This window comes from Grammomys surdaster, unplaced genomic scaffold (genome assembly GCF_004785775.1).
Source record: "Grammomys surdaster isolate TR1022 unplaced genomic scaffold, NIH_TR_1.0 140, whole genome shotgun sequence".
Taxonomy (NCBI): domain Eukaryota; kingdom Metazoa; phylum Chordata; class Mammalia; order Rodentia; family Muridae; genus Grammomys; species Grammomys surdaster.
Genome location: NW_021604598.1, coordinates 7,829,937 through 7,847,254, shown reverse-complemented (window position 1 = coordinate 7,847,254; position 17,318 = coordinate 7,829,937). Strand labels below are relative to the sequence as shown.

At 46.3% G+C, this 17,318-nt stretch overlaps 1 protein-coding gene across 2 annotated transcripts in view; it reads right to left on the bottom strand.

The window, feature by feature from the left end:
- Positions 1-10,574: 10,574 nt before the first annotated feature.
- The window catches only part of Igsf9b (immunoglobulin superfamily member 9B), a 46,104-nt gene continuing 39,360 nt past the window's right edge, over positions 10,575-17,318 (bottom strand). For both annotated transcript variants that reach the window (XM_028763912.1, XM_028763913.1), the window contains exons 19-20: positions 13,912-14,033; positions 10,575-10,783 (exon numbers count right to left, since the gene is read on the bottom strand). In XM_028763912.1, coding sequence (XP_028619745.1) covers positions 10,575-10,783; positions 13,912-14,033 — 331 coding nt within the window. The remainder of the gene's footprint in view (positions 10,784-13,911; positions 14,034-17,318) is intronic.

Genomic DNA, 17,318 nt, shown 5'->3' with positions numbered 1-17,318 from the left:
CATGCCACACACACACCAACACCTGCTTTCCCTTCAGTATCTGCTCAGGCAGAAGATGGGTATCCCACCTCCACCATCATTTTCTGCTCCCAAGAGATCCCCTGGCCCGCAGGTCCCCAGCAGCCAGCCCCAGGCTTGACGCACACTGGCATTCCCAGGCTTTTGAGAAGAGTAACAAAGCAGGGGCTCCCCAGAGACAGGATATAGAGTGTAGAATATGTCATAAGGCTTTGGTACAGCACCAATTTAATGTCCGTGTGGTTTGATTTTTGTTATCTTTTAGAAGAAAAAAAAAGGTTACTGAAAAAATAGTGTTTTTATTTACTTTTCTGTTACATACCTGAAGTTCAAAAAGTATGCCTTTAGTTGCCATCCAAATTCACACTCAAAGGTGTTCTATGTGCAGCTGTACAATGTGTAGTTTAACTTTAATTTGGAATCAAAGTCAGCCCGTGATAACTGACTTTAACTAATCCATACATACATACAGAGAGAAGAAAGGAGAGAGAGAGAGAGAGAGAGAGAGAGAGAGAGAGAGAGAGAGAGAGAAACACAAAAGCTACCCCTAAATCTCCCACCCCAACCCACTAAGGAAAAACATCTAATAGAGACAAAATACAGCAAGCTCTAAGGAACCAGTAGGACGAAGCGGACTGATCCCGTCCAGCTGGCCTCTTCAGGAGCAGCACCATGAAGCACCCTAGCGTCGTGATGTAATACTCAACATTCAAGAAATAGAAATGAGGTCTGAACCATCTTCATGAGAAGACTAGGCATGGGTGGGAAGAGCCCCAACAAAAGCCAAAGGAAGAGAAAAGGTTTGAAATGAGAGCAAGAATTCTCATGACGATATTGATAGTCATGTCCAGATACGGTAAGACTAACAGCCCGGAGGTTGCCAGTTGCAAGAGGTGTACAGTCTGTGAGGGACCTGGCAGCAAGCACCAGGATCCTTCACCTCCCCACTGCTGTGTGTCTACACACTAATGGGACAACAGGAGGGAAAGAATTCATACAAAAACTGCCTTTAACTGTGTGAGGGAAGAACTATGTCCAAAATGATACAGTTCCTCCTCATGAAAGAGAGAAAAGGTGGCAATGAAGGGGGCCCCAGAGTTGTGACCAAAGCAGGGCACCCTCTGCTCAGTCAAGGACTGTATAAGGACAGGTAACTTGGGAAAGCACGCCCAGCCCCTGCCCTCAGTCTCCGGCCCCACAAATGGCAGTTAGGAAATTAAATCTAAATGGAGCTTTAAGACTTTCTGACAGTGCATCCAGGGCTCAGGTGAAGAGAACACTGGTCAGCTGCCCCCTTTGTGATACCTCAGTCTCATGTTCCAGCATAAAGGTCATTCCATAGAGCAACTCCTTTCAGTCACTTCCTCGACAACAGAACAAAACCCCCTACTCCAACATCATGATCTCCCTCTCACCCACAGGAGGGGGCTGTGTCCTGTCCCTTATCTCATGCTTTTGTATTGACCAACCACGTAGTACCTATAGCACAAGGTAAGGCCCAGGCAAGTGGTAGAGGCACTCCTTTCCCCAAGGCTCCTGGTTAAGGATGGTGTGGAAAGGACAGAGCTGCATCAACCCTTGGGAGAGCAACTTTCAGATGTTTCCACATTCATTCCATAGACAGAGGTAGCCAAACTAAGTCTCCTTAGATTTCCCCTATCTTCTACCAAGAAGAAAGAGCATCACAATTCAACAAACCTCCCGTGACTTAGGGACCAAGGTGAATCACAAGTATACAAAATAGTTCAGGATCTTGGCAGTGGCTTTCTCACAACACCCTTCCCAAACACCAGTCCCATTAACTGAGAGATTCAAAGTGAAGACAGCTTGCTCTTTCCATACATAATCAGACCCTGGCCTTCTTAGCTCTGTGCTCCCTTAGGGAAAGCTGGCTCTCCTGTAGAATAGGTGATGGATGTTGGGCCTCCATTCCTTTCTCCTCCAATGTACACCTTGCACCGTCTTACTGAGGTCTGGGTCATAGAAAGGGTAACAGTAACATATTCCCCAAGCCCTAAAACTTCAAGGTGAAGGACGTGTCCATCTTCCCATCTCCAGAGAGGAGTCCAATTGGACATCATGAAATAGGAGAGCAATCTTATGTACCTTGATGCTGCTGAAGTTTCTAAGAATCGTGGAAAGAGTGAAGAGTCAGAGCAAACCTGGGCTTCATGGAATATGAGCCCTGAGATGCTGACATGTCTGGTATCTTATGACCGGAAGTGAGGCAAAGAAAAGAGATGAGCTCTAAGAGCAAAACAAAAAACAGCAACGGAATCCCCTCTTTGGTAAGTGAGAAGGGGACTCAAGCTAGTAAGGGACAAAGAATTTGCTGTTCTTCCTCTTGTCCAATCTCTCAGGAAATCTACAAGAAACACCTGGCTATCATCCTCCCCTGGCCTCCTAAGAAGGCCCCCTGTAAGGTGGGGCACACTGCCAGTAAGACCCAGTGCTGCAGTCCAGTACTATATGGACCACAGGAGAGCCCACTTTCTCACAACATCCTTGGACATTTTTGAATATTTTGAAAAGATCATCAAGGGAATCATAAGGTCTCCATAAGGGTCAGGAGTTAGATTCAAGCTCCACTCTACTCTACTCTGCCTATCACCCCCAGAACCCCCCCCCAAAAAAAAAACCTTCCCATGGTTGAGGCATCTGGAATAAGCTCTTGGCTAGCATCATGTTTTGTTTTGGTGGAGGGGGGCACTTTTGCCTTTTCTTAAGTAAGAAGCATGAAGACTGGAGAAACTACAGCCTGAGTCTCCCCTGGCTTCTCCATCAGCTTCAAACACGTCACTCTGATCACTTGGCACATGAAAAAGAAAAAGCTAGCACCAGGAGACGCCAGCTAAGGCTGAAGGGCAGGTGGCCCTTGCAGCATATGTGAGGTCTTGAATTCTCCAAGAGGTATTCTTCAGAGCACACAGTTTCCTTCCCAAACACAAATGAACTCCTCCCCAAATCTCCTATCCACACCCCACTCTTCCAATACATTATTAATTTTCAGAGTCCCGGGCAAGGAAGATAGCAATGAAATTCACCCCTCACATTCTGACCAATGTCAGTCCCTTGTTCCTGATCTTCCATTAAGTGTTCTGGAACTAGACTGCCTCATTTCCGACAACAGTTTATTTTCCAATTAAAAATAAATGAAAAAGCACAGATGCTATATTTATACTAGATATCACATTCATGCTGGTTCCAAGACTCTGCAGCAATAATTACCAGGGTGTATCTTCTCCAAGACTGAGCCCACGCAGTCAGCTTCAAAAACCTCACTACCACCTTCCACAGGAACTGCTTGAGCCCAGGGGCTACAAGGCAGAACAGGTGTTACCAGAAGACGTAGAGGATCTGAGCTCCCTCTGTCCAAGATGCTGAGTTAGATCATCATTTCCAGGGAACCGAGTATCAGCCCTTAGCCATAGCGGTATGGATTCATGCTAAGCTCTCCGTCATCCTTTCTATACTGAGCACATCTACCAAACAGCATGAGTTAGGGAGTTAGGGAACCTTCGTGACAGGAGACATACAGATCTGGCAGCGTTGGGCCTTCGGTTCACTTGTCCTTTCTACAAATGACTTTCGTTTTTTTTTTTTTCATATATACACATATCTACCAGAAAGACTCGAGAAGCTTCAAACATGGTCTGTCTCGAGGAGGGTGGAGAAATAAGTGGGATCAAGGCATGAGCTAGCACCCCGGACCACCTGGGGGAGGCGATACTGCTCAAAGTGTCTCTAAGCACAGGTACAAAAATAAAGCAAACTATGACTTCATATAGATATATAGATATATAGATATGCTAGATAGATAGCTTTATATAAGTTTTCTTTATATTTATATATATGTGCAGAGGGCACGAGCCCCACTCCTGCCCGGTTTACACTGGTTCTCCCCCACAATCCCCCCAACTCCCCATGTGGACAACTTACCTGAAGCTCCCACTGTTAGCCACCACTATTGCATCTGAGTCTTAGCTCCCTCCCCAGTAAGTCTCCTTTTGCCTTAAAATAGAACAAGTTATATATATTTATATAATTTTATATACAATCTCCATAAAAATACACTCAAGGTGGCATATTATGAGTATGACCCTCCTGCCAAAGCAGAAGTTTGTCTAGCAAAGAAAGAGTCAGCCATAACTAAGCCTGATGCTACCCAGGCAAAGCGGTGTCGCTATGATTCCCTCACACCCACACTTGCATCAAACACACATACAAAGCACACGCATACAACACACACACTGCACACACCACACACACATGTATACATCACACACATCACAGATACTCATACCCATCTATTACACTTAATTCTGAACACTGGGATAATCAGTTGGCTAGGGGTTCATGGCCAGGCAGACAACCTGACACCTGTAGAGAAACAAGTAAGATTATTCCACTTCTCTGACCCAGCCAGGGCAATGTCAATCCATCACAGACTGCTCAGTTGTTTTCAATAGGCAATATAAATACTCGGTGACAGAATAGGGAAGTTTCCCTTCCAGGGTTTGCAAGGTAACTATGAGGAGGCTTATTCTCCACCAAATAGATTAGGTTCCTAAGCCAAAAGGAAGGCAAATGGCCCCCAAGTCCCCACCACCCATATGAGGAGCAACAGGCATTTTACCTAATCATAGTTTATGTGAAAACCCCAGAGGTCACCCCAAAGCATACTTTCAGTATTTTAAGGTTGAAAATGAAAATCCCCTTCCCCAGTCCAACCCCTACACCTTCTCCAATTCTCTTCCTAACCCAAGCACCTCCCTAGTGTAAACCATGCACAAGCCAGGGGTCCTGGAGCCACACGCAGGTGGGGGCAAGAAGGGAAGAGAGCCTGGATGGAATGAATGTGGGTGGAGGGAGAGCTTCCTCTGCACTTCCTTAAAACAGATCCAGGAAGTCAATGACAGTGGAAGGTGGGATTGGTGGGACACATTTCTTCAAGACCCAAAAGAACAGCAAGCTCACTCACTCTTGTTGCCATGTAGTTAAGTTGGGTGGAAAAGGTAGACAGTGGAGGCCCTGGCTGCGAGCTGAGTCCTTGTGCTGCTTTGGTTGAATTCCCTAGCCAGTGGTACAATGCTGATCACTCTTCACCAGTACTCCTAAGAATCCCTAACTGCTGCAGTTGACCCACTGCAGAAGAGAATGTCTAAGTGGTTCAATGGCCCGATGCTGATCTACCCAACTATTTAGCAGTTATTATTTAGTTAATGTCCCAACTCTTCCCCCTCGTAATACAGGAAAAAGATTTGCACTAATGCATCTTTTTAAATCTCTACAGAATTCCCAATGATCTAGGAGTGTCTTTAGACCAGATTCAATTGATTAGGGATTATTATTATTTTAAATGAGGTCATGAAAAAACTTCTACACTCTTGGCAATCCAAGACACCAAACATCTGGTGCAGACAGCGTATTTGTTCCTGAAAGCTTATTTGGAAGTATAGACAGGGGCCCAGACACAAGGCTCTGGACTCGTGCTGAGTCAGCATTGAAGGTGAAGGTGGTTATAAGCCAACCCCATGCAAACACCACGTTGCAGGAGTTGGGAAGAGTTCTTAAGAGTCCAACCAGAGCTCTGACTCTCAGTTTATTGACTTCTCTTAAAGAGATCTTCAGTTTCCCCTCTTGATCCAAGAGGAAGTTCTATAGAGTAAGGAGTACACAATAGATGGTCTCTGGTTTCAGATGAAATTATTTTACTTCTCATAGCTACAGCATGGTATCTTTAACCTATCAAAGGAAGAGAAACTGAAAACGAAGCCTCTAGTCACGAGGTCACTGTGTAGCCTCCAGGATGAAGGCATTCTCTATAGCTCAAGAAGAAAACTGATAAGACCGGAGGCCCCACCTCCTCTCCACCATCAGCACCAGTGTCCACTGGGCACTTTCAGACACAGCCTGCCACAGTAGCCATGAGAATGAGGACCAAGCTCCTGAGAACAACCGTTCCCTCTCCACTGACAAGGACCACTCTCCCACTTTTCACCAAGAAGCTCCATAGACAGAAAAAAAACTGAAGAAGTCTGTGTTCGGCAATCAGGGTTAGAGTTCTAGTTCTAGAAGCAGAAATGCCCTGCCTTAAGCACACTTTCTTCTCAAGGTCAAGTCTGCCCACAATCTGTTTTCGGTGGCTCCATCCCTCCCACACCAGGGGTACCTGCCCCTCACTGCCCTCCTTGGCAATCACTCATTTCCTTGTGATGAGCCTCCACATCTGTATAGTCTGGGCTGGTAGAGTCCCCAAAGAGAACTAGAAGCTTAGTGCCCTGTGTGAATCTTAACCTTGTCATCCCAGGATTCCTTGATTTACAGACGACTGATTTATGACTCCATCCTTCTAAGTTTCTCATCAGGCCTTCCCTCCACTCTCTAACAGTCTAACTTCCCTTCCTCAATCACACTTGCCCTATCAACTACTGCATTCAATGAAGAATGGCTGCTACCCACATCCTGAGCCTGTTCCCAAAGAGACAAAGATAATTAGCATGGCTCTGAGCCCCCATTGTATTGGAGCCTGCACAAAGGGTAGGGCCAGGCCAAGGAGCACTAGTGAAAAATGCTCAGGATCCCAGAGAAAGCATTAGTTATAGTAGTACCTCCCATGCCCCCCCCCAACTCTGCTCTTGACTCTATCCTCCCACCCCCAAGTCCCTGCAGTGCCCCCAAAGCACATTTTACATGCAAGCAAAGCAAACCCAAACCATTAGCTGTTTACTTCCTAGAGTTCTCTATATACTAACAAAATGTACTTATCTATAATTTCCCCAGTCCACCCCAAGCCCTCTTAAAGGGTTTTTCTACCAAAATCAGAAGAAACGACCTCAGTCTCAGACTCAGATCCTAGGAAGCAACTACAATGTCCTAATGTTCTGGGATGCCTCCCCTGAAGCTACTGTGTGCCAGTCTCACCAGGAGGGGGAAACAAAGGAATCCTACCCCTCAATCCTACCCAGCTTCCACTGCAGAAGAAGGGCAGAGGAATGAGCAAATAAAATCTGTTCAATCTCAAATAGGTTATATCACTGTGACAAAAATAGAGAACACACTGAAAAGAAAATGTCAATAATTGTTCTAACCCACCTTGCTGAAATCTCCCCCAAATACATAACCCAGGCCCCTAGAGATGAATACAGATCTTGCTCACACTGTGCAATGTGGCACCATTCCTGCTGAGAAAGACTCTCAGACGGCCTTTTCTTTCCTGCCCTAGTCCCTCTACAAAAATTGGGAAGATGGGCTAGCCATTAGACAGGAGCTAGCTCTAGACACTGGACCAATACCCACCAATTACCATGAGCACATAGAACTCCACTCAGAGATTGGAAGCAAGATCTGTGTGCTCAGCCATCACATCAAGAAACAAGATTCACTTCTTATTTTTCATCTTCTTCCCATCAAATAATTGCAATCTTTCTGTGCCCTTAGAGAACCAGTTTATGCTCTTCCTGGCTGGTAGCTTAAACACTGGGATAGTATTTCCTAGTACAGTGCAGAAGGAAAGTCACAAAAAAATACCAAGTACAGAAATAGGTTTTGGACTGAGTTACTTCCGCAAGGCTCCCAGACCCAAAGGGGAGGATTTGGAAGACATGATCCCCTACAGCAAGAAAGGTGAAAGCCCTAGAAAGCTCAGTAGTGGTCACTGCTAAGTTCAGAGAAAGAGTGTAAAGGTAATTGGTCCCTAGAAGTGGATACACCCCAACATCACAATTTCTAAACAGACTGTCAAACACGTGCTCACACCTAGCAATTGAGATGGTGCCTATGACACCCTTGTCAGCCACTGACCATGAGGATTGTATCTGCCAGTTGGCTTTGCAGTCATCAAAAGAAGGGCTGAAACAGTTTCCTAGATTTCAGGAATGCTGCTGGCCACCAAGAAAAGTCACAAGAAGGAAGACCTCTTAGGAGAAGACTGCATGAGAGGCCACTTTGGAATGGGTAGAACTTGTGCCCCTTCTGAGCCCAGGGGACACAATAGCACAGCTGTCACCCAGTGGCCAGTCAAAAGCAATTCCCACCATTTGGTCAGCAAGGCAGAGGTAAGGAGCCCTGCCAGAGGCAAGAAGAGGAAGAAGGAGTCAGCACCTGTGTTAGCCCAGCCTGCAAGCCCAGCCTGCAAGCTTAGCCATGCTCTGAGGATCTAAGCTCACAAGGTTTGGCTCTTGGCCCTACAACATCCCAAAGAAACAAAGTCTTCAATCGTGACTTCTTCTCCGTTGTAACCTCAAGGCCCAGACAGTGACCAAAATTCTCAGGAGGGTCCTCAGAACAGTTGTCCAGGTTCAAAACAAAGTTTACCAGCACTGACACCCTGCCTTTACATTTCATGGTTCAAGAATCATGTGATGTAAGAGAGCAAGCAAACACTACAGGCTAGGCCAGTATGAGTCTCCAAACACTACCCCAGTATTTCAGGTAGCCTTGTTCCCAGTAGCCCAAAGACACTGAGTTAGCAGCCCATGGTGTCACAGTGGAAGAAGCAGTGTGTCACTTCTGAAAAAGGACATTAGTCTTCCAACCCAACCCTTCTACGTCAGAGTTGAGGTCCAGGGGGACAGTGGTCTCCAACATCTCTAAGAATCACATCAGTTGGAGGAATCTAAGGTATGTGGCCCTAATCTCAGAGCAAAAGAAACTCTGCCCTCCGCACCTCTTTTTCCCATATCTAGAAGAAAGCTGTGGTGGTGTGGCTTGCATGGTGAAGCCGCAAGTGTGGAGTCCATGCCCAGCTCTCTAGGAGAGAGCAGGGAGCACCAAGGCCTGGCTGCAGAGATGCAGTCAATTCCCCAAGATGGAAGCTCTGAAAAGGAAGATTCCTAGCCCCTGGGACATCATCAAAGTCACTAGGCTGAGTGACCAGCAGCTTCTGTGGGACCAGCAGAAACCTTCCAGTAGGCATGGCTAATGCCCAAGGCAGTCACTGGAGAGATGGATACAGCAGCACCAAGAAGGAATACTTCTGGGAGCTGGCAGTTCCCACTACTTTAGGCTAAGCCAGAGGGAAGGAGAGGATGGGCCCACTCTCTCTCTTTTTGACTCTTGAGTAACACCATCACCTTTTAAGAAGCGAGACAAGCATCTAATTTCACAAATGGCATTAGGAAAACTTTTGAGTGCTAACAGATTGAACCAGGACAAGATTTGGACAGAGAACAGATTAGGGCCCTGGTGCCTACCCACCACCCCTTCCAACTTCATTCCTGTGCCTCAAGCAGTTCTACATAGGAACAGTGAGGAAAGAGCACCCCAGAAATCAACAATATAAGGCACCCCCATTTCTTCATCTCAAGCGCTAGAGATTGAGTTCAGGGGGTGGAGAAGGACCCCCAGGGCAGAGCAGACTTGGCAGGCAGCACACAGAGAGTATGCCAAGGAGCCACAGGCAGCTCCCACAAATGGCAATTAATCAATCTGGGGAATTAGCAGACACAAAAGAGAAGGCGGAGCCAATCGGCAGCGAGGGAGCCCAGCTCAGAGTGCTGAGCAGAGATGGGTATAAACAGAGCTTGCGGCAGTTCAGTGCTCATCACAGGTGGCTACAGAACAAGAGGGCCTTTGGCTGAAGGGCTCTTAGCCCTGGCTGGACCAGACGAGACTGAGGCACAACCACATGAGCAGGGGATTGTACACCAGGCCTGCCGATCAGCCCCACTGCTAAACAAGCACTACATCTGTGGTGAGTGCTGAACTGCAGAAGAAAGTAGCCAGTGGGCCTTAAGCTTAGCCATGCTTTCTTCACCTAGCAAGCAGGCAACAAAGGCCCGGGTTTAGTTCAGGTGTTAACTTGTTGCTAACTCACCAAACAGGGTGCTAGGAATCATGGTGGGACCCCATTTCTGTTCCAGATGGGAGAGGCTAGATAGAACAATGGAGAACTCAGCTGGAAAGCATGAATCTTGTTTCAGCCTGAATGATCTCCCAAGACAGACAGGAGGACACCCACCAATTCATAGCAGGTCCTGCTCACAAAGCCCACTGTTAAAACATCTTCCTCAGTCTCTCACTGACCACAGGGAGAAAAAGCACTTTGCTTCAATGTACATATATATACACATAGAGAGACCCACCAACTACACACAAGTGCATCTGTATCTGTATCTATATCTATATATATGTGGAGTTAGGAAGGCAGGATATAACTCTAACCCCCTCCCAGGACTTGGAAAACTGAAACAAATGCAGAGTACTAAAAGCCATTGCTTTCCACTTCCTCACTTCCTAAGACATTTGAAGAGGTGAGAAGAATTAATCTAGCAAAGTGGGAGAGGAGACGAAGAGATAGATGTTTTCCATCCCCATATACTCCCAACTCTGACCCACAGTTAAAAGCTCTTCCCCCAGTCATCTGTCCCATGGGCAAGGCTAGCTGGATAGATAGTGGGGGAGAGGCCCCTACTGGCATGAGGGCCAGTACACACAGGACAAGGGCCTGAGCCCATCCCATGATGGGCAGAGGAGGACAGGGCCCTGTACAATGGTGCCTTTCTGCCCCTTTAGCCTAGCACCCCACTCTGGGGGACATTTAGAATGATGTCAAGTCATAGCAGAGTAGCGTGGCCTGGGTCATCGTGATCCACGCTGTTGAGGATGGCCGTCTGGTCTTCTGGAAGCTGACGGTGGCACAAGTCTGAAAGCCGGGCAAAGGGATCAGGACGAGAGTGTCTCTTCTTCTTTCGGAGGCAGACAGCTTCGTCGGGCCACAGAACCTGAGAGTTGGGAAGCTGCTGAGCCTGGGAGGCAGAACCGTCTACAGAGAAGGAGACAGACACACAAAGGAAACGGAGTGAAAAGGTGACTCAGAACCTCACATACTCCATGCATCTCCCAGGGCTGATGTCCAAGTTGCCACTGAAACCAAGGGACCATCTGTATGTATGGGCTCCATGGCCAAACGTCTGCAGAGAACCTGCTCTCTCCCCACTGGAACAACCAAAAACCCAGCCTGGAGTCAACGGAGTAAGGTAAGTATCTTCTCTTCTATGAGTTCATGTATCTCAATCATCAAGCTGTTTTAGCAACCAGTCTACACGTACTTGCTGTGCTGTGCCTCTTGGATATCAGGTGGCACTCTAGGTGGCAGGAAGCAGAGTTTCACAACATCTCTCTCATCTACTCCAAGCAAAGACAGACATTACACGAGACTTCAATCATGAGTGACAGTCAGGCCTGCATACCTCTTCCACTGCCAGGGCCAGTCCTCTGCCTCATGGCCCTTCTAGGGATCCAGTGGGAGGGTTTGTTTTCTAGTGTATACTTCACATGTGCATAGGCAGGAAGAGACCAACTTTCAAGATTTGAAAGATACAGAAACTGGATTCTCAGGCATTGCAAGTGCAATCACAAAGAAAGACGAAATATGAATGTACCAATCAATGGCCAGGGCCTTGCTTCCACCTCCCCAAGTAGTAATATCTGGCTGGAGTCTTGAACCAGGATTGTTTTCCAGAGCTGAATAAAAATGACTACCATCAACAAGAATAGTCAGTGTAGAAACCCCGAGTTAAAAGCAGGTGTAAGCCACTATGGTGGTACATGCCTGTCATCCCCATACTTGAAAGACCAAGACAATAGAATTATGAGTTTGAGGATAGCCTGGGCTACATGTTGGACCCTGCCTCTAAAAAAAGAAAAGAAGATATAAGGAGAGAAGAGAACATTAAACACAGTATGCCCTAGAGAGAGGGATGACAGTTATGTCAACGGAGTTTAAAACTTCTTGTTGCAAGGAAAAGCTTCTACAGGATTTTGTGTGAGAATGTGTGTATGTGTTTGTGCATATGTGTATATAAACATGTATGGGGAGAAAGAGCTGTAAAATCTCTATAGCTCACTGGCTGCTCTCCTAGTGGCCAAGGGATGGAAGCAAGAGGATGGAGCGCTCAAGCCCAGACATGGCTAGTTTCAGGTCAGCCTGAGCTACACAGCAAGACCTTGTCTCCAAACAATAACAAAATAATTTTCTGCTTTGCTGCCTCAATATTCCCACTCACAGACTCATTAGGAAAACAGTCATCCCCAAAGGCTAAGTGATCAATGAGCAATTGCTCTCTCTCTAGGGAAGAGCCATGTTGTCGCCTCTTTGGGATACTATAAGACTTCAGAGGGAACGCGAGGGCAGCTGCAAGGCACTGCAACAATCCAAAAGGAGAGAAAGGAACCAGAGCGTCAACATTTACAGTAAGGACAACCAAAGAAGGCCAGGTATATTGCAAAGGTTGCACCAACATACCTCCCCAAGAGGATCAGGTGTGAGTCACAAGAGTGAAAGACTCTGGGGAGAAGCTGAGCATGAAGGAAGTAATACCATTTATAGAATGGAAGACGGGTGGGAAGAGGTGGGTCTGAGGAGGATAATAAAAAACAGTTTATGAGTTATAAAGCATTCAAGTCCGAGTCCAATGGTCAACTGGAAATACAAGATTTGAACACAAGGAGAACAGATGGGCTAAAAACAGATGCCTGAGAGCTAGGAACACAGAATGGGCACAGGACAGAACATGTGGAGCTGATGTGACCTATTCTAAATAATTAGATAAAATTTGTTTATTAAAATTTACAGTTATACTCTATTCAACAGTATTTTAACCAAGGAAGGCTCATATATTCGATGGCAGTTCCATAGTGACTGTCCTGGCTAATATAAGCACTGTCTGCAATGTTCACACAGTGCCCAAGTCATCTAACGGTGCAATTCTCAGAATGTGTTCCTATCATTAAATGGCACGCATGCATACACAAAGAAATATGTACATATGCATGTATGATGTATTGTGTATATGTTTAAATTGAATGAGTTTAAATAGAACTTTGAATTCCATCCTGACCCAAGCCTCAAAACATTAATTTTTGCTGAACATGGCAGCATCCACCTGTAATCCTAGCCATCAAAAGGTAGAAGTAGGAAGACCAAAAGGTCAGGCCCAGCCTAAGCTACACAGATAGTTTCAGGCCAGCTTAAGCTGTCTAGCTAGGCCCTGTCTCAAAACAACAAGATAATTTTCTTTTTCTCTGCCTTTGTATTGCCATCCATAAACTGACAGGAAACCAGCCACAGCCAAGGGCTAAGTCATCAATGAGTTCATGAGCCTAGCCTCTGTGAAGACTTTTCCACCACCTGGCTTATTAAGACAGTTGCTCGGCAGTAGTCACCAAAGTTCTTCAAAGAAACTGCTGAGCACTCTTCCTAGACAGGCTCTCATAACATTCCTTCAAACATGGGCAGAAAGAGAACGTCTGATAAACATCAACTGCTTTTCTAAAAGGATGCTCAACTCCTCTTGCACTATTTCATTAGCTACCCACCACTCCTTGTATCAGATATACTGTAATGGAAGTACCCTTTAAGAGACGAGGAGACTTCAATCTCTCTCCTTAGAAAAGGTTAGTCACTACAGAGGCTGGCCTGGCCCATGCCACATGAGCCCATGCCTGCCCTGTGACCACTAGAGGGCTTGAAATGGTGAAGGAGAATCAACAAGGAGACAGGAATAACAGCAAGGTGTGCTGCAGAACGGGAAAGAACAGGATACTACTTAAGTTGCTCAAAAAAAAAAAAAAAAACCAGCTGAAACATTACGGTGTCCTTTCTAAAGTTGAGAGTAACAGAAAAGGCTCTACAGGCACACATACCCTCAGAGCAATGGCTCCCAGGTGGGAGGAGATGAACTGGGAAGGGAAAGTACTCAGGTATCTTTCTTGTGTTTTTATGTGAAAACCTTCTGTGCACTATTGAAAACCAATGTTTAAAGGGAAACCAAGAACAAGAGAAGCTTGTAGTGCTTCTAGAGAACACCCAAGGTTGGGATCCTGGGCCCACAGTCCTCATCAAATGGGGAAAGCACGGTGGAAAGACGAGTGGTACTTCCCACCATTTACCGGATCGTTTCTTTGACTTCGAAGAGCCCTTGGATGACTTTTTGGGCTTCTTTATCCGTTGGTATCTCAGAGCCTCCAGCCTCTCAGGCACAGCAGCGTTCCCGGGTGCAGGTGGAAGTATTCTGCAAGGAACAATTAGAGAGGCACAGGTCAGCTCCCAGAAAGGAGCCTTTGAAGAGGGCTGGAAGAAAGCCAAAGGACTGCCCATAGAAGGATGGAGGCCAGGGATGGAGTCCGGGGTGTCCACGATCATTCCTGGACACCTGCTTTCCTATTGCTCCTGAAAGGAGAAACCCAATAGAAAGCTTGAGCAGCAGGAGGCCTATCTCAGGTAGGAACCAACCTGGAGAGCAATCAGAAGACCCTAGGAAAGGAGAGAGAGACTTTAATGTAAGCCCACCACACATCACTTAGGCTGGGACAAGCAAGTGTCAAAGAAGAGTCAGTTCCTAGAACTCACCATCATCAAGACCTTAAAGTAAAAATTGAAGAGCAGATTAAAGCAGGAGGTGAGCAATTCCAGTCCCAACAAGCTGTCTCCCGTTCCAGAGACAGGAAGGGGCAAGTAAGTAGTCAATGCCCAGTGAGGCGTGAGCTCTGCAGAACCCAACTACACAGAGCCACTCCCTCCATCTACAAGATTCATCTAGAACCTCACAACTAACTGCTGTGACTCATCAACATCAGCAGGCATGTCTGCACAACACTCTGTAGACAAGACTTGGATTTCCTCAGTCTAATAAGAAAAGAAAGTAGAGGTAGATTATGACAGGACCAAGTGTTCCAATCTTATGGCTCCACAAAGTCCTTGCTGTGGGTCACTGGTCTCCAGCCAGTTCTGTATCTTAAGAGTCAACCTAAATGTTGAGATTGTTGGGAGAGGAAACTCCTATATGTTGACCTTTCTTTCTCCATCCCAGTTATGGGATGGATAAAGTCTGCCATTTAACCAGAGCCTGTGTCACCTAGGTCACAAGGGGAACCAAAATGAACTGAGAAGAGCTCAGTGTGTGACACTGTGCCTATAGAGAGAGCTTTCAAGAGTCATAAAAGAAGAAAAAGGAGAAGACATGTTATCCATCTGTCTTTCTCAAAGTAAGACAACGTGGAGCCTGAGGAACAAAGAGGGCAAGAAACAGGAGGGGCATGCTTCCTTCCCACAAACACTGGCATTGATGAGACCAGGTAAGGCAGGACATTCTAGGGCCATGGTAGACAAAGGTGTGCCCAAGCTGCTCATCTCCTTTCCCCATGTCCATCACAGTGAAGTTTTAGCAAATCCTAGTTTTAAAAAAGATACTCTGATAGTCCTGTGAGAGTCAAAGAAGTCCCCAGATGTCCATAAGCTATCTGGGGGTGGAGTGAGAGTAAGCAGGGAGCAAAGAGAAAGGAACCAAAAAACTTAGCATTTCTCCAACATGGAAGGCCTCTGCAAGCCCTGGGAGGAAGGAACTTACAGACTTATGGTTAGTAAGCCTCTGATCTCTGGAAGTAACTGGCAGAGAAGGAGCCTCCATCCTCCTTTAGGGATGCCATTTGCTCCAAAAGTCTTTTAGTGCATTGAATATCAAGAAACCCTCTCAAGTTCAAGTCAGAGGCAACTTCTTAACATTTCACAGACCCCACAGCATCTCTATACACCACACAAGTACCCATGTCCCATGGAAGAGCAGTCTAGCTCACAGTGTAAACACGTCCCCTCCAGTGACCCAATATGCCAGTGTCTAATCCCCTTCTCTTCCCCTAACCAAGCTCTACCCAGAGATCTTCCCCAAAAGCATCAGCTAGAAGGGATTTTAGAGGGAGCCCGCATCACCCCTTCTTAACTTGGACAATGAATGTTCTTTGTATTGCCTGAAAAGAAAACCAAGGACATCATGAATTCACCACCAGTTGTCATCTCTACTCCAGATCCTGGCCAGCACTCTGGAAGGCGATGTGAGGTGAGATATGTAGTCAGAGGAGACATGCATGCGACAGCCAACACAACCCTTGACACCCCACAGTTACAGCACAGTTCCTCCTTATTCCCTAGCCAATGGACAGATGTAGAAGCAGCATTAGGGCTGCCTCTCCTTTACTGTGGATGGTAGGATGGGAAAAACAAGTCACTAACACTACAGCCAGAGAAAAGGTGAAGCCACTTTCTATGTGCTCCACAGAATAGCTGTGAGTTCAAAAGCCAGTGCCAATCCAGCCAACCACAAACAGTGGGGACAGGGCACAGGCTCTAGAAGTAGCTGGTAAAGAGCATCCCTGAAAACTCCCAAGTAATCCTCAAGGCAGATGGACTTTTCAGGGGGTGAGATACCAACAACACAATGAACACATTATTACTACTGTCATTTATATTATATAACATGTTCTCAGCACTTACCATGCCAGGCACATGTCTGTAATGGGACTGAGAGGCAGAGACTAAACTAGCCATATTCCAGATGGAGACACTCAACTTTAGTGAGGAGATCAACTTATCCAGGTAGAGAGACTCTTCAGTATTAGGCTAAACTGCTCTTTAAGTAACATAGGTACAGAGGCTGTTATAGACAAAACAGACCTTTCCTGACTCACGACGCTCTCTGCTCCAGTGTCACAGGCAGAATAAGACAGACCAGGCTTGGGGCAAACGGCTAAAGTTTCATCTTCAGGCACAAACTCCCAAACAATGATACACAGAGGAAGAGAAGAGTTTTTACTTGAGAGGTGGCCATACTCCAGTCCTTCCAGGATCCTTGCTGCCAACCTGCCTGAACTCCGAGCTCAGGAATCAAGATACCACAACACAGCAGGCGATGTCTCCTGGAGGCACCAGGATATACTTGCCTAAGGCCAGAGGCAAAAATAAAAGCAAGTCTCTAGCAGGACTGGTGGGGAGAGAGGGAAGACATAATGCGTCTGTTTTGAGTGAACTATACAGAAAAGATATGAAATATTGTTCAGTAGTCTTTATGATCAATACTGAGAGCCCTCTGGGTATCAGCCCACCTCCCTTTTTTAGGAAGGATAACTGTGTTCCATGTCAATACTAAGTCTACCTGACACTGTTTCAGCTTTGAAACTTTTGGTGTTGGTGTTTGGGATAGGAAGCAGATGAAGAACTTGTAACTGTGGAATAAAGCTCTCTAGAAAAGCTGAACTTGACCTGTAGGTGAAATGGTCACAAGAGACTCCAACCCTGGTCTCCCTGGTCTCAGTTCTCCTACTGGTCAGCCTCGATTTGTCTCCACATACAGGAATACCGCAAACTTCAGTTGCCTTCTCTCAGGAGATGACCAAAGTACATTTCTGACAGACAAAGATGACCTCCAAGCCTACAAGCTTTTCTAGTCTCTCATTTCATGCAAAGCCCAGTTCTGTGATCCAGTGGTGTTCCTTGCAGCTCAGAATTACAAAAAAAAAAAAAATGC